Source organism: Micropterus salmoides, unplaced genomic scaffold (genome assembly GCF_014851395.1).
Source record: "Micropterus salmoides isolate LMB-PRFRI ecotype aquatic unplaced genomic scaffold, ASM1485139v1 Ms_hic_scaffold_1, whole genome shotgun sequence".
NCBI classification, from domain to species: domain Eukaryota; kingdom Metazoa; phylum Chordata; class Actinopteri; order Centrarchiformes; family Centrarchidae; genus Micropterus; species Micropterus salmoides.
Genome location: NW_024040040.1, coordinates 38,508,266 through 38,525,922, shown reverse-complemented (window position 1 = coordinate 38,525,922; position 17,657 = coordinate 38,508,266). Strand labels below are relative to the sequence as shown.

General features: G+C 41.7%; 3 protein-coding genes across 4 annotated transcripts in view; 1 reads left to right on the top strand and 2 right to left on the bottom strand.

The window, feature by feature from the left end:
* Positions 1-41: 41 nt before the first annotated feature.
* pdia4 (protein disulfide isomerase family A, member 4) lies at positions 42-4,263 on the bottom strand. Its single transcript, XM_038726577.1, has 10 exons — positions 3,987-4,263; positions 3,297-3,483; positions 2,960-3,165; positions 2,713-2,851; positions 2,367-2,572; positions 2,081-2,239; positions 1,696-1,847; positions 1,322-1,478; positions 889-1,122; positions 42-699 (listed from the first exon to the last, which is right to left on the bottom strand). Exons 1-10 carry the CDS (start codon positions 4,060-4,062, stop codon positions 284-286), a joined length of 1,932 nt encoding a protein of 643 aa, XP_038582505.1. The 5' UTR covers positions 4,063-4,263; the 3' UTR covers positions 42-283.
* A 601-nt stretch (positions 4,264-4,864) lies between these two features.
* LOC119908773 (polycystic kidney disease 1 like 1) overlaps positions 4,865-17,657 on the bottom strand; it is a 31,414-nt gene continuing 18,621 nt past the window's right edge. Inside the window, 24 exon segments of the mRNA XM_038726627.1 lie at positions 4,865-5,475; positions 5,607-5,689; positions 5,861-6,025; positions 6,323-6,478; positions 6,908-7,123; positions 7,588-7,722; positions 7,967-8,107; positions 8,455-8,559; positions 8,735-8,969; positions 9,099-9,205; positions 9,585-9,650; positions 9,782-9,890; positions 9,983-10,093; positions 10,199-10,317; positions 10,391-10,576; positions 10,675-10,759; positions 10,916-11,397; positions 11,483-11,577; positions 11,784-11,970; positions 12,067-12,240; positions 12,320-12,448; positions 12,544-12,643; positions 12,826-12,932; positions 17,290-17,497. Of these exon segments, the coding sequence (XP_038582555.1) occupies positions 5,118-5,475; positions 5,607-5,689; positions 5,861-6,025; positions 6,323-6,478; positions 6,908-7,123; positions 7,588-7,722; positions 7,967-8,107; positions 8,455-8,559; positions 8,735-8,969; positions 9,099-9,205; positions 9,585-9,650; positions 9,782-9,890; positions 9,983-10,093; positions 10,199-10,317; positions 10,391-10,576; positions 10,675-10,759; positions 10,916-11,397; positions 11,483-11,577; positions 11,784-11,970; positions 12,067-12,240; positions 12,320-12,448; positions 12,544-12,643; positions 12,826-12,932; positions 17,290-17,497 (3,859 nt within the window). The 3' untranslated portion in view covers positions 4,865-5,117.
* On the top strand, positions 13,186-16,069 carry LOC119908759. 2 transcript variants are annotated; one of them, XM_038726607.1, is made up of 11 exons: positions 13,186-13,494; positions 13,604-13,645; positions 13,876-13,938; positions 14,069-14,131; positions 14,250-14,312; positions 14,503-14,544; positions 14,640-14,702; positions 14,839-14,880; positions 14,971-15,033; positions 15,368-15,496; positions 15,717-16,069. In XM_038726607.1, the coding sequence occupies exons 1-11, from the start codon at positions 13,215-13,217 to the stop codon at positions 15,998-16,000; spliced, it is 1,134 nt and encodes a 377-aa protein (XP_038582535.1). In that variant the 5' UTR covers positions 13,186-13,214; the 3' UTR covers positions 16,001-16,069. The 2 variants fall into 2 exon arrangements, with proteins under 2 accessions (XP_038582535.1, XP_038582543.1); XM_038726615.1 differs by lacking the exons at positions 14,839-14,880; positions 14,971-15,033.

The window sequence follows — 17,657 nt, the reverse complement described above, 5'->3', positions numbered from 1 at the left end:
ACAAAGTAAAGAGTCAGTGAAGTGCTGGCTCACAAAGCCGCCATCATTTAAGTTTTATTTAAAAAGTGTAAATTGTCAGTGCTTACATGCTTTTAGAAACAGAAGAAAGCGGAATCTCATGGAATGAAACAGAAACTAAAACAATGATTGAAAATTTTAATCACAGCAACTCAGTAACACAGTTTAACTCCGCTGTATTCCCTTCACCTTCCCAGAGGCCTCAGCGTCAAGACTCTCCCCGAGCGTGGAAAAAGAGTTCTTAGCTACTCGTGTAGATATATTTTCAAAGTTCATCTCTCTTCTGTGATAGCTTTGTGGCATGCTTTTCTATGAACTTGCTGAGCCCGTCTACTGTTCTGTCTCCACCTTCTAATTTGACAGGGTTCTGCTTGCTGTTGCTTGGTGCAAAGTATATCGTAGGGAAACCTTCCACTTTGTAGCTCTCATTTGGCACATCGTTGGCTGTGGCGTCCATCTTGGCGATCACCAGGTTCTTCTCCCCTTTGTACTTCTTGCCCAGGGCCAAATAATCAGGCTCTAGTTTCTTACAGTGGCCGCACCAGGGAGCGTAAAACTCGATCAGGACGTCCTTCTGGGTATCCATGATGATCTCGTCAAAGGTCTTTCCGACCACAACCTTAACTGGTCCTTTGTTGTTCTTTGGCACTGGCTGGGATTTGATGATGGGTTTGAGCTTTCCTGTGGACAGAAGTTAGAATTTCAGAACAAGTGTGAAACCGCTTTTATCAAAACATTTAAGACAGCGCATGTTACTGGCGAAAGACTGCATGTACCTCACATAGCTCATCAGACTAATAGATCAGGGCTAATGAGACATGCTACTTCTACATGATCCTTCATCATTCGGTAAACAAACTCAACACTCACCTTTCTTGAAAGCCACAACAAAGTCTCTCAGCACCTCAGAGTCAAACTCCTCTGGCTCCATGGCAAACTTTTTGCCTCCGTCTGCCAGAATTCCCACATTCACTTCCTCTCCGCTCTCGCTCAGGCCCAGGCTCTTCAGCTCTTCTGCAAAGTCCTCCTCATCAGCGATGGCAAATGTGTATTCTGGGAAGTCCTTGGCAACCTCAAGCACCTTGGACCTCCAGAACTGTGTAGCTAAAAATTAAAAAACAAAAAGGTACATTTGTTACTGTGAATTCATTATGACACCATTATATGCTGAGCACAAACCTACAACCAAACTCGCATTAAAGAAAGTAAAATTTATTACACCAGCACTCAAGACAGTGGATTACTGTCTGTTTAGTAAAATCCCGTCAAGTCAAACCGACCAATTTAAATATGAGAAACTCACCTTTCCTGTAGTCAAAGCTGAAGTCAACTCCATAGTACACAACCACCAGGGGTCTTTTGGTGTAGCGCTTGGCATCATTGCTTGGTTTTCTGTGACCCACCAGAGGAATCGCATGCTTTTTGAAGAACTCCTGCACGTCTGACACCGATGTAGAGTCCTGTGTGATAAACAAATTGTTTCTTAAGTTCAAATCTGACTTTTCCAAATCTATCAGCTTACTTACTGCTAATCTAGTCTATTTTTACACCGATACTACAACTGAAAGAATGCAGAGGCACTTAAGATTCAGTTTCATACCCCATGAAACCAATTCAAATCACAACTAGTAAAAAAAAAAAAAAAAAAAAAGGTTTAAAATGGTAAAACAGCAGTACCTTCACTGCCAGTGTGTGCGACGCTGGCTCGTACTTTGAGTGGAACTTTTCAGGGTGAACAACGACAATCTGACCAGGCGAAGCTTTGAGCAGTTTCATCACTTCGGAGCTGAAGGAGTGACGGAAGGTGAAGTCTTCCCTCAGTGCATTACCTGCAAGACAGACAGGCAGCAATAAGAGAACCAGCCACATGTCCATGTAAAGAACAACAAGAGTTTAGGACAGACTGTGCTCTCACCACACAAATATTAGAACTTAGACAGTGATGGATATATATAGCGCACACAGAAATGCAGTTATTGTTTAGCGTCACTCAAACTGCACATTCAGTGGTGACATAATTGGTGAGATGCTCTGAACACATTCTCCAGCTCGTGGTACTTACAGGCCTCAACGTAGAGCGCATAACCTGCATCCTGTTCACTGGAGAACAGGCCGACTATGACAGCATCGTCGCCATCCTTGATGAGCTCCTGCACCTGTTTGACTGCCTGGACCTGCTTGGAGGGAGGCCCTGCCTGCTCACTCATGAAGTCAACAATGCCTACAGGGAAAGAATAAAAAAAAAAAAAATAAAAAAATGCGTACACAGGCCTGCATACATAGAAAACAGCGAGGATAGACCTGAAAGACTCTGTAGTATAAATTACATCACGCAGCAAGAGACCTACCGTGCTGCTCTCTGGGTCCGTTGTAGTCGAACACCTTGCCCTTCCTGAAGATCTTGAGGGTGGGATAGCCTGTAACATCAAAACGTGAGGCGATGTCACTCTCCACAGTGGCGTCCACCTTGGCCAGGGGAATGGGAGGAGAGCGCTTGCTCAACTCCTTGGCTGCCTTCTCGTACTCTGGAGCCAAACGCTTACAGTGTCCGCACCTAGAGGTCAGTTATAACAGGCACATAATTAGGGGGAAGGTTTCATTTGTCTTTACAGCCACTATTAATAGGCTCAGCTAGCACATCAATGGATGCCAGTGTCTGATCTGTATTTTATAATTACAAGTGTTCTGACTGACCATGGAGCGTAGAACTCCACCAGGATGATGTCCGCGTTGTTAACGATCTCATCAAAGTTGTCCTTGGTCAGCACCAGCGTCGCCTCAGGAGGGGGCTTCCAATCTGGATGAGCCACCTCTTTCATTCGTGCCACAATAGCTGCAACACACAGGCATCCGCCACATCACTGCCAACTCTTCTCAAAAAGGGAGGTCAGGTTTGGTTTGGGAAACCGTGACAATGCTTAAATTAATTACTTATTCCTACCCTTCTCTGTCCTTTCTCCGTCGTAGTCCAGGGGCTCCCCGTTTTTCAGGATCTTGATGGTGGGATAGCCCGACACCTCGAACCTGCTCGCTAACTCAGTGGCTACTGTTGCGTCCACTTTGGCCACAGGTAGAGGAGGGTCATTCTCTTTAAGAGTCTGAGCGATTTTTTCATACTCTGGGGCAAACTGTTTGCAGTGGCCACACCTTAAGAAGGAAACAAAGAATACAGAAATATTGAAACATTTGCAGGGACATGGAAAGTAAGAAGCACGCGGTAAAATCTTTGAATAGGGAATGGGCTGGAGCAGAGAAATAAAGTGGAATAACAGACATACCAAGGGGCATAAAACTCAACCAGGACTGTGTCTTTGCCCTCAATGAAAGTGTCATAGTTGCGGTCGGTGAGAACCAGCACTCCATTCTCTTCTTTCACCTCTGTGTCATCTTCATCATCATCATCATCATCCTCCTCCTCCTCGTCGCTGTCCTCTTCATCAGTCTCCTCCTTCTCCTCTGCAACATCTAGCAGCAAAAAATAAAAAAGGACAAGTTTATTCCAGAGGAGTAACGTTACAAGCTCAGACAGCGAGTTTAAAAATGTTTGTTTGAGTCCTTATAGATGAAAGGAAACAAAGCGAGTATAGACACAACATGTAGCATGAAGCATGAAGAGATAGCAACACACGTCCTGTTTGTAACTGAAGGAATGTCACGATGTTGCACACTAACAATGTAACGTTGGAGCAGAAATGGGACCAGCTCAGTTATGATTTTGGATATGCCTCACGTCAGCTACAAGCCGGGTACCTGCATATTTGTATATGGTCGGCAGTCCTATTGACATGAGCTGACCTGTCCTGTTTGCTAGCGTGCTAACAGATCTAGCTAATTCTACAGTAACTGAGCCAGCTGGTTTGCATAACAGTAGCTTGCCGGAAACACCCGCCGGCAGAGACACTACTTCACATAAATAACTCGTTCACTTGTGATAGACGCCATAAGGCTGTCAAAAGGCTCAGACTTACCATCTTCACATCTGCTGACAGTCGCAAAATGTGCAACGCCGAGCAACACAATCAGCAGCAGAGCAGCCTTCTTCATTGTGCACAGACGACGTGTTCACGACGCGCTTCTTCGAAGTAGCCGGCTAATTAACTTAGCTAATAATGCTGATGAATATCATCAAAACACTGTTTGCTGCACAGACTCGCTGTCCGGATCAATACTGACGTGTGGCTGTAGCTCGCCTTTGGCTCGTGGCTTCATACAAATTAATCACTTCTGAAATCACGCACGCCTCCTCCTCCGTCTGGAACTTGTCTGACTTGCCACGTTCTGATTGGTCGTCATCGTCGGCTGTCCTCCAATCATAATTCGCCACTCAATTATACGTTGGAGGATGCTATTGGGTCTTTTTATTTATTGTTTCTTTCCTGGACTTCTGTGTTTGTCTGTGGGCACCTGGTGCTAGAGAACCTATTTATATAAAAAATGCATTTAGTGATAGATTACATGATAGTTTGAGTGCATCTCTGCCAGTCTTCACCTCATGATACACAAACAATGAATATTCTGCAGCACAACTCAGTCTCTGAAGGGTCACAGTGTAAAATATTTATTTAGTAAAAATGCAATTTCTTGAGGGTATATTTCAGACAAATTCCCAGGACTGTTCTATGGTTATTGTTATGCACCAAAAATACCAAAGCAAATTGTATGTGACAACCTACTTGGCAATAAACTCGATTCTGATTCTGTTGTAGGAGGGGATGTACACTAACTAATGGGATCCTTTACCGCATGATAACATCTAGTCAGATCTTAAGGAATCAGGACAGACACTGCAGAGCATCCAAACTAAAATACATTTACTGATAACTAACTACAGACTACATTTGATTCCTTATTGTGAAAGGGAAAAATCTCTTTATTAATGACATTTTATCTACAACCTTGCAACCAAGAATGCATTTTTATTTATACATTATGAAGGTGTACTTGTGTTTTGTAAACTGTTAATCAACTACGAAGTCATAAACAACTAGTTATAAAGTTTTTGCAACAATGCCAGTTTTGAAGTACCAAAAATCCAAAATTGGATTAATTATTACATACAGTACAGTATCAATGTAATGTAATAGAAAATGCAGATTCTATTAGAAACTCATTGTTTCTACACTCCCAGGCTCCTCATGGACCAGAACTTCCACCACCACCACCTCTGTGTGGTCGGCCTGAATTTTACGTAACCAGCTACTGTCATTTGTTTTAGTCCACTGGTCAACTTGCTCCTCCAAAACATCTTCTGTCCAAACATTGATGAGCGATGCTGACTCCGGGAGTGGCAGGTAGTTTTGTGCCTTTAAATAAGTCTGGAGCTCTTTATCGTTTGGATTTTCTTCCGCTCTTGTTCCAGGTTGTTGTGAATTATCTGATGCCATGTCTGAGGGGGAATGGTCACTCTTTTGGCTTCGCTGCTGCAGGAACTGCAGGATCTCCCGGTCAAGCGCGGACCTAGTAATGCAGTCATGCAAAAAAACGTGGCAATTCTTTTCAATTTGTAATTCATAATATTTCATATTCATAATATATGTTGGACCAAGAATAGTCTATATGCTAAGTAGATGCTAGACAAATGTAATTACCTGAGCAGGTGAGATGCAGGTAGGGTTTCTCCACAGCCAGTGACTGTCTCTGTCTCTTCTGTCACCTGTGATTTTACAAAGTCCTGTAACAGAACCACACACTGTTCAAACAGCATCGGCTTTCCTGAAGACACCTTTTTTATTAAAATAATGTATTGTGTGTGAGACCAAGTACATATAAATGTGCATGTGCTAGATGCATGTGTCTGTGAGTTTTTTACTGGATAATTGACATTGACATGAGGTAAACTCGCCTGTGCGTCCATGTCGGAGGGCTCCTGTATTGGTGAGCTGACAGGACTGTCCTCCCTGTAGCGGTGGGCTTTGGGGGGCAGAGTGTGGTGCAGACTGTCTGAGAGGGCGTTGAGTCTGAACAGCAGTTCATCCACTAAGCTTTCAAACTCCTCTAAGTAATACGTCTAAAAAAAAAAGGGAAAGTTTAATGCTTCTGAATTTGTGGAAGCATAAACTCCACAAATACAGTTCGGTGGTGTGATATGTGAACATTTGATGAGGTAACTGGATTTATGGGAAATGGAGTCTTAACTTAAAGAAACATTGAGACAGTCTATCAATAATCCAAGGTACTTTGACTATGATTATATAGATATTTAGAATACTACAAAGCAACATTAATAGTCAACAAAGTGCATTTTTTAGTTTTGTAGCTCACTTAACATTTTGGTCTTTTTATGCACTGAGCAGTCTTTCCTCACCTTCCCTTCCCCGTGATTTTCAATCCTTGCTTCTCTATGCTGTCCAGAGATCATCTGATGTCTGATGTAGCTGACTAACTCTGCCAAGGTGAAGACATTCCCCCTGCTTTGTGATCTTTTAGCACTTCTGACCAATGAGGACACCACACCTATCGCCTGCAAGAACAAGAAAGACGGATGGTTGTTAGAACACAACAGTGAGCTAGCTCAGTGGTTCTCAATTGTTTTCACATCAAGGACCCCAAAATATACATAAAATAGACCACCTTTTGATAGGAGTTTTGCTTTCACATGTTTTATTACAGAAAGTTTATGAAACCAAAGACCAAAATAGTCATACACTGTGTTACATTTGGATGGAAATATAGTGAAAATAAATGGTTTCCCTTTTTGCTGGGGGACCCCGTAGAACACCTTCAAGGAGCCTTGGACCCCACTTTGAGAACCACTGATCCAGACAGATTGTTTCTTGCACTGATAATAAATTGTACAACGATGTAATGTGTGCATAAATCACTCTCTTATCCATTCAGTCACAACTTTTTCCAAATTAAAAAAACTTGAAATGAAATAGTTTATATGTACCAATACTGTCCACACCACAGTGGATGACAGGCAGAGAATTCCACCGTAAAGGAAATCCCGCCCAGGGAGGAGGAGGCCCCTAACAGCCCTGAGACCCCAGCAGTGGCAGAGCAGAGTCTGAAGGGAGCGGGAAAGTGAGCTGAAGGCCCCGGAGCTTTGCACGAAAAGGAGGTTCCCCATGCAGGACAGCGCCACCACCAGGATAAGACAGGTAAACTAGGACAGTAGAAGGAGACCATTTTTATCATTTGTCTGTTTGGTGAGCTTCCTCTTTGTTTCTTATTAAATATTTTAGAACAATAACTTCTTTACTGACATTTCAGTGAAAAATACCTATATACACACACACACACACACACACACACACACACACACACGTCTTACAAAGTTGCTTTTAAGACAAAAAATGCAAAACTAATATCAGTATTACATGTGTGGGCGGGACACTATCTCCAGGAGTGCAATATATCAAAAAGCTAATGACAGCCAAGCTATGACAACATGTACCATTAAGTTTTCAGAGCCAAAGGAACAACGTCACACTGTAGCACACATGACAAATAACAGCACAACTTCTGATGTTGTAATCATGCATATTTTGAAAAATATGACTTGCTTTTTCTAAAATGAGTATTAGTAGTGCTTGGGATGATGATGTTGCTGCCGCACAATGTGTTTACCGTTGGCCAGAAAAGGCTGGAGAGTGAGCGAGCGAGCAGTGTAGCAGAGGTGGCCATGGTCCTGTTTGCCTTCAACGCAGTCACACACTTCATGGTGAGGAGGAAGAGCGTGACGCTACGCAGAGTACGAATATCCTGCAGGCACAAAAGACGTCTTAATCCCTGTGAATCATTGTTGTCTTTAAAACCCACACCGTGATCTCTGAAGGACTTCCATTATGTATTTATTAAGGGTGTGTTTTACATAAACAGCAAACCTTGTACACAGTCTTCTTAAAAAGGAACAGGAAGTGACATGTTTTCTTAACATTAAGTATTTACGTTCCTGTCTCTCTAACCATCCGTTCCCTGCCTTCACTCGTCTCTTTCATTCTCTCACTTGTTCCCAGGTAGCCAGGAGGCTGACGTCGACATGTCCTTTGTAGTTGTGTCTCTGCAGCAGCTCCACAACCTCCAAGATCATACCGGAGTGATAGATGTAATAAACATAGTACACTAGGGTTACTGTCAGCAAACTGACCTGCAAAAGAGAGAGGGAGAGAGAGAAAGTGTCAGTAAAGCATAATCAGATACATTTCATTCTCTGCAGTTAAAACCATGCTGTGTGCTTTGACCTTTAAATCCATTTTCTTCACAGCTACTTTATGTTAGTTTAAGCGCTACAGGTTACCCTTTCAGCTAGGTCATTGTGATCTTATTTGCACTGGTAAGTCGCAGAGTGTGTGTGCGTGCCTGTGCATGTCTTTATGTGTCCACTGTGTGTTTAAGTTGTGGGCATGTCAGTTTTACTTTTTATCTGTTTTTAAATTAAAATGCTGGAATTCACATTTCTGTCGGTGTGTGTTTGCGCATACGTGGTAAACTCACTTCCAGCCAGTTGCCAGGTTTCCTCCAGTATCCCATCAGCCCTTGCTGCCCTACAGTGTACAGCTGATCACAGAGTTGCAGCAGAGACAGCAGAAGAAAAAGGAGCTGGAGGGGAGGAAGAAAAAACATGAGCAGCGTTAAGGCATGTTGTGATGAAAGTGCAGAGTTAGAGTGTCATTCAGTCCAATGTTGTGTTAGTTTATAAGGTCAAATGAATCATCAGTAGTTTGTGGCTTTACAATGGCGTTAAAGATTAGTTGTTTTTACAGTAGCATTATACCTGGCACACCATAACAACATAGTCCCACACAGCAGGAGTGTGGTACACCCTTACTGACTGGACTTTGGCAGAGGGCAGCAGGACACCGGTGGGGCTCTGCTCAGCGAGCAAAGTCACACTGGTGAACAAGTTGGGTGCAGGGCTGAACAAGGTGAAGTGGACCTTCACGGCCAACGTCTGTCTGCCCAGCCAGCCACCTGAATGCAGGAGCTTCAGTTTGGACGCTGCGTCAGACCTGAACGTGAGGAGACGACAACTGAAAGATGGTGGTGAAGATGCTACAGACATAAGAGTTACTACCGCAGGAAATCATTTTAGCTTTTGAAAAAACTCTAACAATTTCCACTGTGTATTTGTTTCTCACTTCGTGTGGCCTAAGCCAATGGTTGCACTGGATTGTGGATAAGTGGATGTTTGGCTCCCAGACAAGAATAAGCGTAGACATTCTGGTACGAGAGTCACACTAGAGAGCTGAGCAGGCAAACACAGTACACAGAAAGACAGAATACACACAGTCAGGACAAAATCAAAGGTAACACTTGTGGTAACTGTGACACGAAGGGTCAGATACTGATATGTATCACTGGTCTAACACAGTATACTGTATATTGCATGCTTGTGGCCTGGGCCCATCTTTGTGAAACAGCACTCTCTACAGGGGAAGTTAGTGTAATACACAGGAGTCACTTGAAGTCTTGTTATAAAGCACAACATACATAAAATATTACTTTTTTGTTTTCTCTTCAAGTGCAATGTATTGACAATCCAACTTTTCACATAATTATATTTTCAGTAATTGTATGTATTATGATGGCTCATGTTTTAAAGGCATGTCTCTTTTTTTACTTACCTGGCCTTGTAATGAGCTCGACACCTCCGTCTGCCACAGTATTGGCTTTCCAATTAAAATGCGCGACTGTTGGACAACATCAAACTATTGAGTTTTTCTTTCATAGGGACATTTCAAGGTAAACTGTAATTATATTTTCTTTGACATTGGATGGATGAATCCTTTTGGTGAATCACCACAGAGCTTTTGGAGCCTACCTCAGTAGTGGCTGATACATTCTTGTACAGTAGATTAGGGAGAATGGTCTGTGCCCACTTCCACCAGTCCTCCTGCTTTTGTATGGACATAAATGCATTATCGTGGCCCCTGTTGAAACATAAAATATGAGTTTGGAGTGTGTGTTTATCAGAGAACAAAAAGGTACTCAGAGAAAGACAGCATGTGTGTGCAAACGTTACCATATAAACTGTTTCCTGACAGCTTTATTGAGGCGGTAATGGTCAGTGAATGAGCTGCCATAATTTATACACAGCATCAGGAAAAGCATGGAGCCACAGACAGACAAATCCCTGAGTGACAAGAGAAAGAGACAACACCTTATACAGCTTTAAATCACATACAAACTGGTGTACACACACACACACACACACACACACACACACACAAAGACATACCTGAGCGTGTGGCGGAGAAGCGCCTGTCTCCTTTCCTTCCCACGAGTTTTCCTCAGCTCTGATGGAGCCGGTGGGCGCACAAGACGGAGGTACCGGGCTCGCTGACGAGCACCAAGCAGCTTTCAATCAGAGATACCGTTTTAATAGATGTGAATTGATGAGAACAGAATAAATTAGGAATAAGCCTGTCACCTTTTCAATGTATGAGCATCTCTGAGCAGGAAAGGCAGATGTCCCAGACTTCTCTTCTTGTTGGTTATCACAATTGTGGCTTAGCAGATGTGAAGTCTCTATTTCAAACTCTCTTATACTGGAGAAACTATGAAAGTCTGCTCTTTTCCTGTACCAGAAGGACACAGCCACTGCCACTGTAAAGATCTGGAAAAGGGGGTGCATGTTACAATATATACAGTGGAAACTTCAAATCCATTTAAATGTTTACTTATTTGAAATATAGTTTACAAAAATTTGTTTACCACAGCTGGTTGGATGAAGAAGATGCAAGACATCAGGGAGAAGAAAAGCGAGTGTATCCATAGCAGAACCTTGCTGCTGCTGAACCTGACACATAAAAACACACACATGCAAACAGTTTGGGCTCTGAGACATACATTTATGTAACACAGAAAGTCAGTATTAATAATAAATCAATTTGGCATAATCCACAACACTGGCTTCACACTTATCATTCATTTAGCGCCATAACACATTTACTACCTCATTCCCAGCACTGCAGAGAGCACCAGGCATGAGAGGGACGACAACAGACAGAGCGTCCAGGCCAAACAGTGACACCACTGAGATACTGGTCCTCTCCCTTTCAGCCCACTGACGATGTGGTAACAACTGCTGTGACCAGACCACGCTGCCTGGTGATGGCTGCCTTCCTTCCTTTTCCTTCGAGGATCATTCTCCTTCTGAATAGCATGACCTCCATCCCTCGCACCGGACAAAAGAGCGCTCTGGGTTCCATGAAAGCCGCTGCTTTCACTTAAAAGATAACACTCTTTTCCCTGAGGCGCTGATTCAACATTGTTCCCCTCAGTAATCGGCAACAAATTTTGACGCGCTGGTCCCGTATTGTTCTCAAGCACTAGAGCGTCCTCCTTTCTTATGACCATATCTGTTTGGATTCCAGGTTCTTTATCTGTGTTTTTATTTGCCAGATTTGCAGCGGACGCTGGCGGCAGATCTGTACCCTACGACACAAGAAGACGGGTCAGACAGGGATGAAAGATATTGTGAGAACAAAGATATGAAAAACGTTGATGCCGGAGGTGTAACCTGGTATTTCTTTCTCCAGGCTTCCTGCACCCAATGCTGAAGACCGCTCCAAGAGAGATGGGGCTCAAATATACCGTCAGATACTGAAAGAGCATCTGTGAGGAGACAAAACAGATCTTTAACGAGGGGAAATATAAAGGGAGGTGAGCAGACAAGAAAAGCTAAGCAAAAAGAATAAAAATCAGAATGATGGACCAAGCAGATTCATTATATATAAAACAGAATCAAATGGCCAGCTGGTCATTTATGTCATACTGTCGGTGTTGAACCTAATCTCACTCTATTTAAATACAAACGGCACCTTCAACAAAGTATTTTTCAGTCTTTCTGCCCTTTGCGTGTTGGACTCCTGACCCTGTCCGCTTGACCTTACGCAGTCGGAACAGGAAGGATATTATTGCCGCTGCAGGCAACACTGCCACCACACTTAATACTCCGGTCGTCACAGAAACAGGTGACACATCAATAAAGCCCAACTCGAAAGGCAACTGTGAACAAGAGATCGGGAACAACAGCGTTATGGATAACATGTTTTGGTACACTCATGCACTAATTCTCAAACTCTGAAGGTTTTCTTAACATACCTGATCGTCCATTTGTGATATGATTACTGTGTTGACACATGCGTACCCCAACAGCAGCAGCAGACTCATGCTAAGCCTTTGAGTGCGTGTGAACGAGTTAGGGCAGGGACAGCTGTGCACAGATATCCAGATGTGGTGGTCGGCCAAGTAGTCAAATAGCTTGAGATGTAACATCTGCCAACAACAAGGGTCACATGGAGGAGAGATTGTGTGTGTGTGTGTGTGTGTGTGTGTGTGTGTGTGAGCACTATACCTTAGCAAAGCCCATTCCCTGAGTGCAAACTCGCAGCATTCTCTCCACCCGGCCATCGCCTTTGTTCATGGCCAACCAGCACTGAGCGACAAAGAGCCAAGCGCGTCCCTTCACATGCCCTCTGTTCACCTGTACAAACAGCAGACAAACAAACCATCTTCACGGTCAAATTGAAAACACAGACGTAACAACGCTTTCACAAAGACTAAGCAGATGGACCTCACCTCAGATACCTCCACCTGTTTGAGGTACAAGTTCGGGGAGGGTCCAGAGTTGTCATGCCAGATGTGAACCCCCCATACTGGACCCAGGCTGTCTGCTGCACTGTAGCATCAGACACACATTGAAATAAGAGTTTATCAATGAGCAAACCAAACTTGCTAATTTGTTAAACTGCAAGTATTATTTTGCGCTGTAGTAAGATGCACAGCATACTGTGTATTAATTTTACATGGGGAAAAAAATGTATCTATTGATAGCTGTATGTGGAGATATTTGGATTTTACCTGAATATAAAGGTGTCTTGAGAGTTTCTCCTGAACAGGGTGCATCTTGGGACTTTAAGTTCTCTTGTCTGCGAAACCCCATCTTCACCATTCAGCACAACATAAACCTTGTCAACATACAGAGACAGTTTCTCAGAAACTCTGGAACTAGAAAACCCTGAAGATAGTTTAGTTAAATCCAAGTCCTGTTTTTAAAGAACATAATTGAAACTGAAAGTTGTTGTTCACTTTAATGTGTTCAAGGATATTTGAGTTATTTTTAAAGTTGTTATCATGACATCTGTTTAATTCTCACACAGCAGTTGGCCTGTTTTATGTGTATATAAAGACAGGAACTGATTGAGACCTGTCAGACTGCATCTTGCTGTCTGAACAGGTGATATTTCAGAATGAGAAGTGCTGCGGTTTTTCTGGCGTCGCTGCTCTGTCTGCACTGGACGTGGGTTCAGGGTGAGAGTGGAGGGGTGACAGGGATCGGTATCAGTCAGACAGAGGGGGAAATCAGTAAGAAAGAGGCTCAGTTTGAGATTCACGGCATCAAAGCAACTAATGATCCGAGCAGCAGCCAGACCAACATCACCCCTGATATCTTGGCCGAGCTGAGGGAGCTGAGAGACATGGCCATTGAACACAGGAGCAAGATAGAGAAGCTGGAGCAAACGGATACTGGTGACACACTTTATAAAACATAGTGATAATCAGTCACATACTGTAGTGTTGCACAGATTCATGCAAGGTTCATTAATGGCACTAATTACTTGCTTTGCTTTAAACCCAGCCACACAGGCCAGACTGACAGCCAGTGAAAGCAAGAATGCAGGTAAATATTTAAATATTTATTTATCTGTTTACTTTTATATATAAATGTGAAATTAATTCACTTTCATTTATGATTTGTGTTTTGTTATTTTGTAAATATCCAGAGTAAAATGTAACTACATATTTAAGGTGTACTGTGTATATCTACCAAGATTAAGATCTTAGATTCATAACAAACCTTTTGATCAGAAACCTACTTTATAATAAAACATTTTTTAAATGTGTTCACAGTTTTAGAGGCCAGAATGAGCTCCAATGAAAATGTGGTCAAGGAGCTCCAGAGAAAGAACATAGGTGAGCAAAAAAATCTGAATGTCATGTGTGTTGGGCATAATACTGTATGTTAGCAATGAGAATATACTTAAGACTAAATTAAAAGGGTGAGTTTGGAGTTGACGTTTTGGTGGAAAACTTGTTTGTGCAGTACTGGGGGCCAGAATGAGCGACAGCGAGAACAAGGTGAAGGAACTCAAGAGAGACTACGCAGGTCAGCTATATCTAAAAATGGCTTAATATGTCAATTATAAAAAAAAAACATTTTAGTGAGGCAATCATCAAAGTGAAGTTCTCCTTTTGGTAAAAAAAAATGTTAAATGTGTTTGCAGTTTTAGAGGCCAGAATAAACACCAGTGAAAATGCAGTCGTGGACCTCAAAAGAGATAACATTGGTAAGCTACAAAAACATAATTACAAAGTAAAGTAGTGTGGTAGCAAACACATTGTGTAAGATCCTTTCAGATGGGATGTGTAAAAGTGACGGGTGAGGAGTCAAAAAATTTAGCAGAAACATTTACATTTGAATGAGGATTTACATGTGATGATGAACTAACCTACCTATCCTTTCCCCCTTTATTATAGATCTTCTGGCTAGAGCGACAGCAAGCGAAAATAAGAACAGGGGTAGGATTAATAAGATTACAAAGTAATCAGAGAAAACCGTGAAAACCGATGATCATAATTCTATTTTATGAGAAAAAATTTTAATGGGTTCACAGTTTTAGAGTCCAGAATGAGCTCTAGTGAAAAGGAGGTGAATGAGCTCAAGAGAGAGAATGCAGGTAATCTACATAAACATCATTACAAAGTAAATATTGTATATTATTTTAGAAAACTTTGTTTTTGTTTCAAACTCTCAACATGTTTAACAAATTGATGAATTATTAAATTACTTATTAAATTTTTCCCTTTTCGCAGATCTTTTGGCTAGAGCAACAGCAAGTGAAACTAAGAACACGGGTAGGATTACAAAGATTACAAAATAATCAATGGAAAATGTGAAAACTGAGGATAATGCTATTATAAGATAAATGTTAAATGTGATTGCAGCTTTAGAGGCCAGAATGAGCTCCAGTGAAAATGAGGTGGATGAGCTCAAGAGAGAGAATGCAGGTAATCTACATAAACCATAACTATAAAGTCAAAATGTCATAATGTGTCAGCAGTGAGAATGAAACTGGTAAATTAAGGAGCATATTCAGTGCAGCAGGATGCAGACTGACATTATTTATGACTACTGCTTTTAAATTAGTCAGAAAGTATGTTATTCTATTGGAGTTAAAAGCCTGCTGACAATCAGCATCCACATTTCTGCTGTGGGGCTGCCTATCATTATGTCAATGAGGAAAATATTTTTTAAAGACATGATATACAGCACTCATAAATTTTTTTCGTAGACTGTACATATGACAAGTTTTGTCTATGCGCATCTTCCACATTCACACAGACCGTCCAAAGGTGGCGTTCTCGGTTGGTCTTACTGACGCAGGACAAGTCGGACCCTTCAACACTGACATCACACTTAAGTTCAGTAAAGTCTTTACCAATATCGGCCAGGCCTACAGCCCAACTACAGGTACTCACCTTTGTTTTGCTACAATAACAGCAGTTTACAGTATTAATCTGGGAAGGAAATAATACCAAACCAAGAGCTCCTGCAGATTACTTATATAAACCCACCCCTAAGGCTTGCTAAAGCATCAAGAAACAACCGCCCATTAAACAGAGGGGAGAAGCCACTGAACAGTGAGAAAAATACAATTTTGACCCCTCACTGATTTTCTCCTATGTTGCAGGTATCTTCACAGCCCCAGTCAGAGGAGCCTACTACTTCAGATTCACCATGTGGGACAACCGCAAGTCATCTTGGATGGGTGCTAATCTCTATCACAATGACAAGAGAATGATGTGGAGCTCAGATTACAGTGATAGCATCGGCTATGTCGCTGTGTCTAATGCATTAGTTCTTCAACTGGAAAAGGGGGATGTGATCTACATGGTTCTCAACTCATCCTACGGTGTTTCGGATGAAAACAATAATCGTACCACCTTTGATGGTTTTCTACTTTTTCCGCTGTGAGTGCAGCCGTGAAGTACCCGCAGTTCATTTTAAAATATAAGCACATATAAAATAAATTTCAAATTTGTGTGTCTGTGTGTATTTTATTGTCTGGTTAGATGAACACATAAAATATCAAAAGAACATCTGTACATTTTATAAACACGTTCATTTTTAAAAACAAAATGGCCAGGGTCAATCTACTAAACACAAAATTATACTGTAGAACTGTCTCTATGTATTTGGACAGTGAACATTTTGTGCTGGCTCTGTTCTGCAACACATTAGATGTGAAATATAATAATGAGAATTTGGTTCAAGTGCGAACTCTCAGCTTTAATTTGAGGATATCTAAATCCACATCAGGAGAACCCTGTCCCAATTTAGCCATTTATAACCTAAGTCTGGGAGTCAAAACCATGCACACTTAAAATTAAATTCCATTTATCAACAATTTAGTCGTTATGATTGTTTGACATTAATGTTGGTCTTTTGAAATTATTCATTATATATTAATTAAAAAGAACCACAATTCAATTCAATATTACAATTATTTTTAAAGTTGTTATCATGACATCTGTTTAATTCTCACACAGCAGTTGGCCTGTTTTATGTGTATATAAAGACAGGAACTGATCGAGACCTGTCAGACTGCATCTTGCTGTGATATTGGTTATGTCGTGCGTAATGCATTTGTTCTTCAACTGGAAAAAAGCGATGTGGTCTCCATGGTTCTCAGATCCCTCTTTGGTATTTGGGATGATTCCTATAATCGTACCACTTTGTTGATTTCTACTTTTTACTCTGTGAAGTCAGCTGTTTAACACCCACAGTCAGCTGCATTAAGTTTCAACATCACTCTTTTGAATATGAGGGAAAATTAAATCCAAATATCTCTGTATGTGTGTTTTTTGGGGGGTTCGGCCTACATGAACGAGACAAAGGAATTAGAATAAGAAAGTCCTTTAGCGACAATATCAAACAAACTCCATACAGTTTGAAATTACATTCTAGTGTTAATAAATATGAAGAGGATGACATATTTACTCGTATAGTACCACAACGATATTCTATGAATCCATCTATGCACCAAACCCCATCAGACATTACAACATTCATGATGGGACTCAAACACTTAACTCAGTGGTCACTGCATGGATATCCTGCCATCAAAGTACTGTGAAAGGTAACAATATCCAAATGACAAGCCTTATGGTCATGATTGATCCTAATCAGTTATTTAAGGACCACATGTCAGTTTCAGTATCATTCATCAAAATGTGACTGGTTTGAACAAATATAAACTGTACCTTTGCACTCATGCAGGCTGCAGAGCAGAGACCAGTGTGGATTGTGACTGCATAAAGATATGGGTCACATGGGGAGTTGTCAGAAAGGTAGTGTACTCTCCGATTCGCCTTGTAGACAACGTCAGCTCTCTTACACACCGCCAACCCAACGAAGTACAGGCACACACACAGCACCAGCACAGCCAACACTGTCAGATCACTGGGCACACTGAGGAGACAGAGGGGGAGAGAGGAGAGGCACTGTAGGATGTTATACTTTTCATTCATTGACATAAATGTCTCAAAAGTACAGACAACACTGACCAGAATGGCAGGGCATTCAGTGAGGCACTTTTCCCTATTGTTTACTTTTTGATCACCAAATGCTT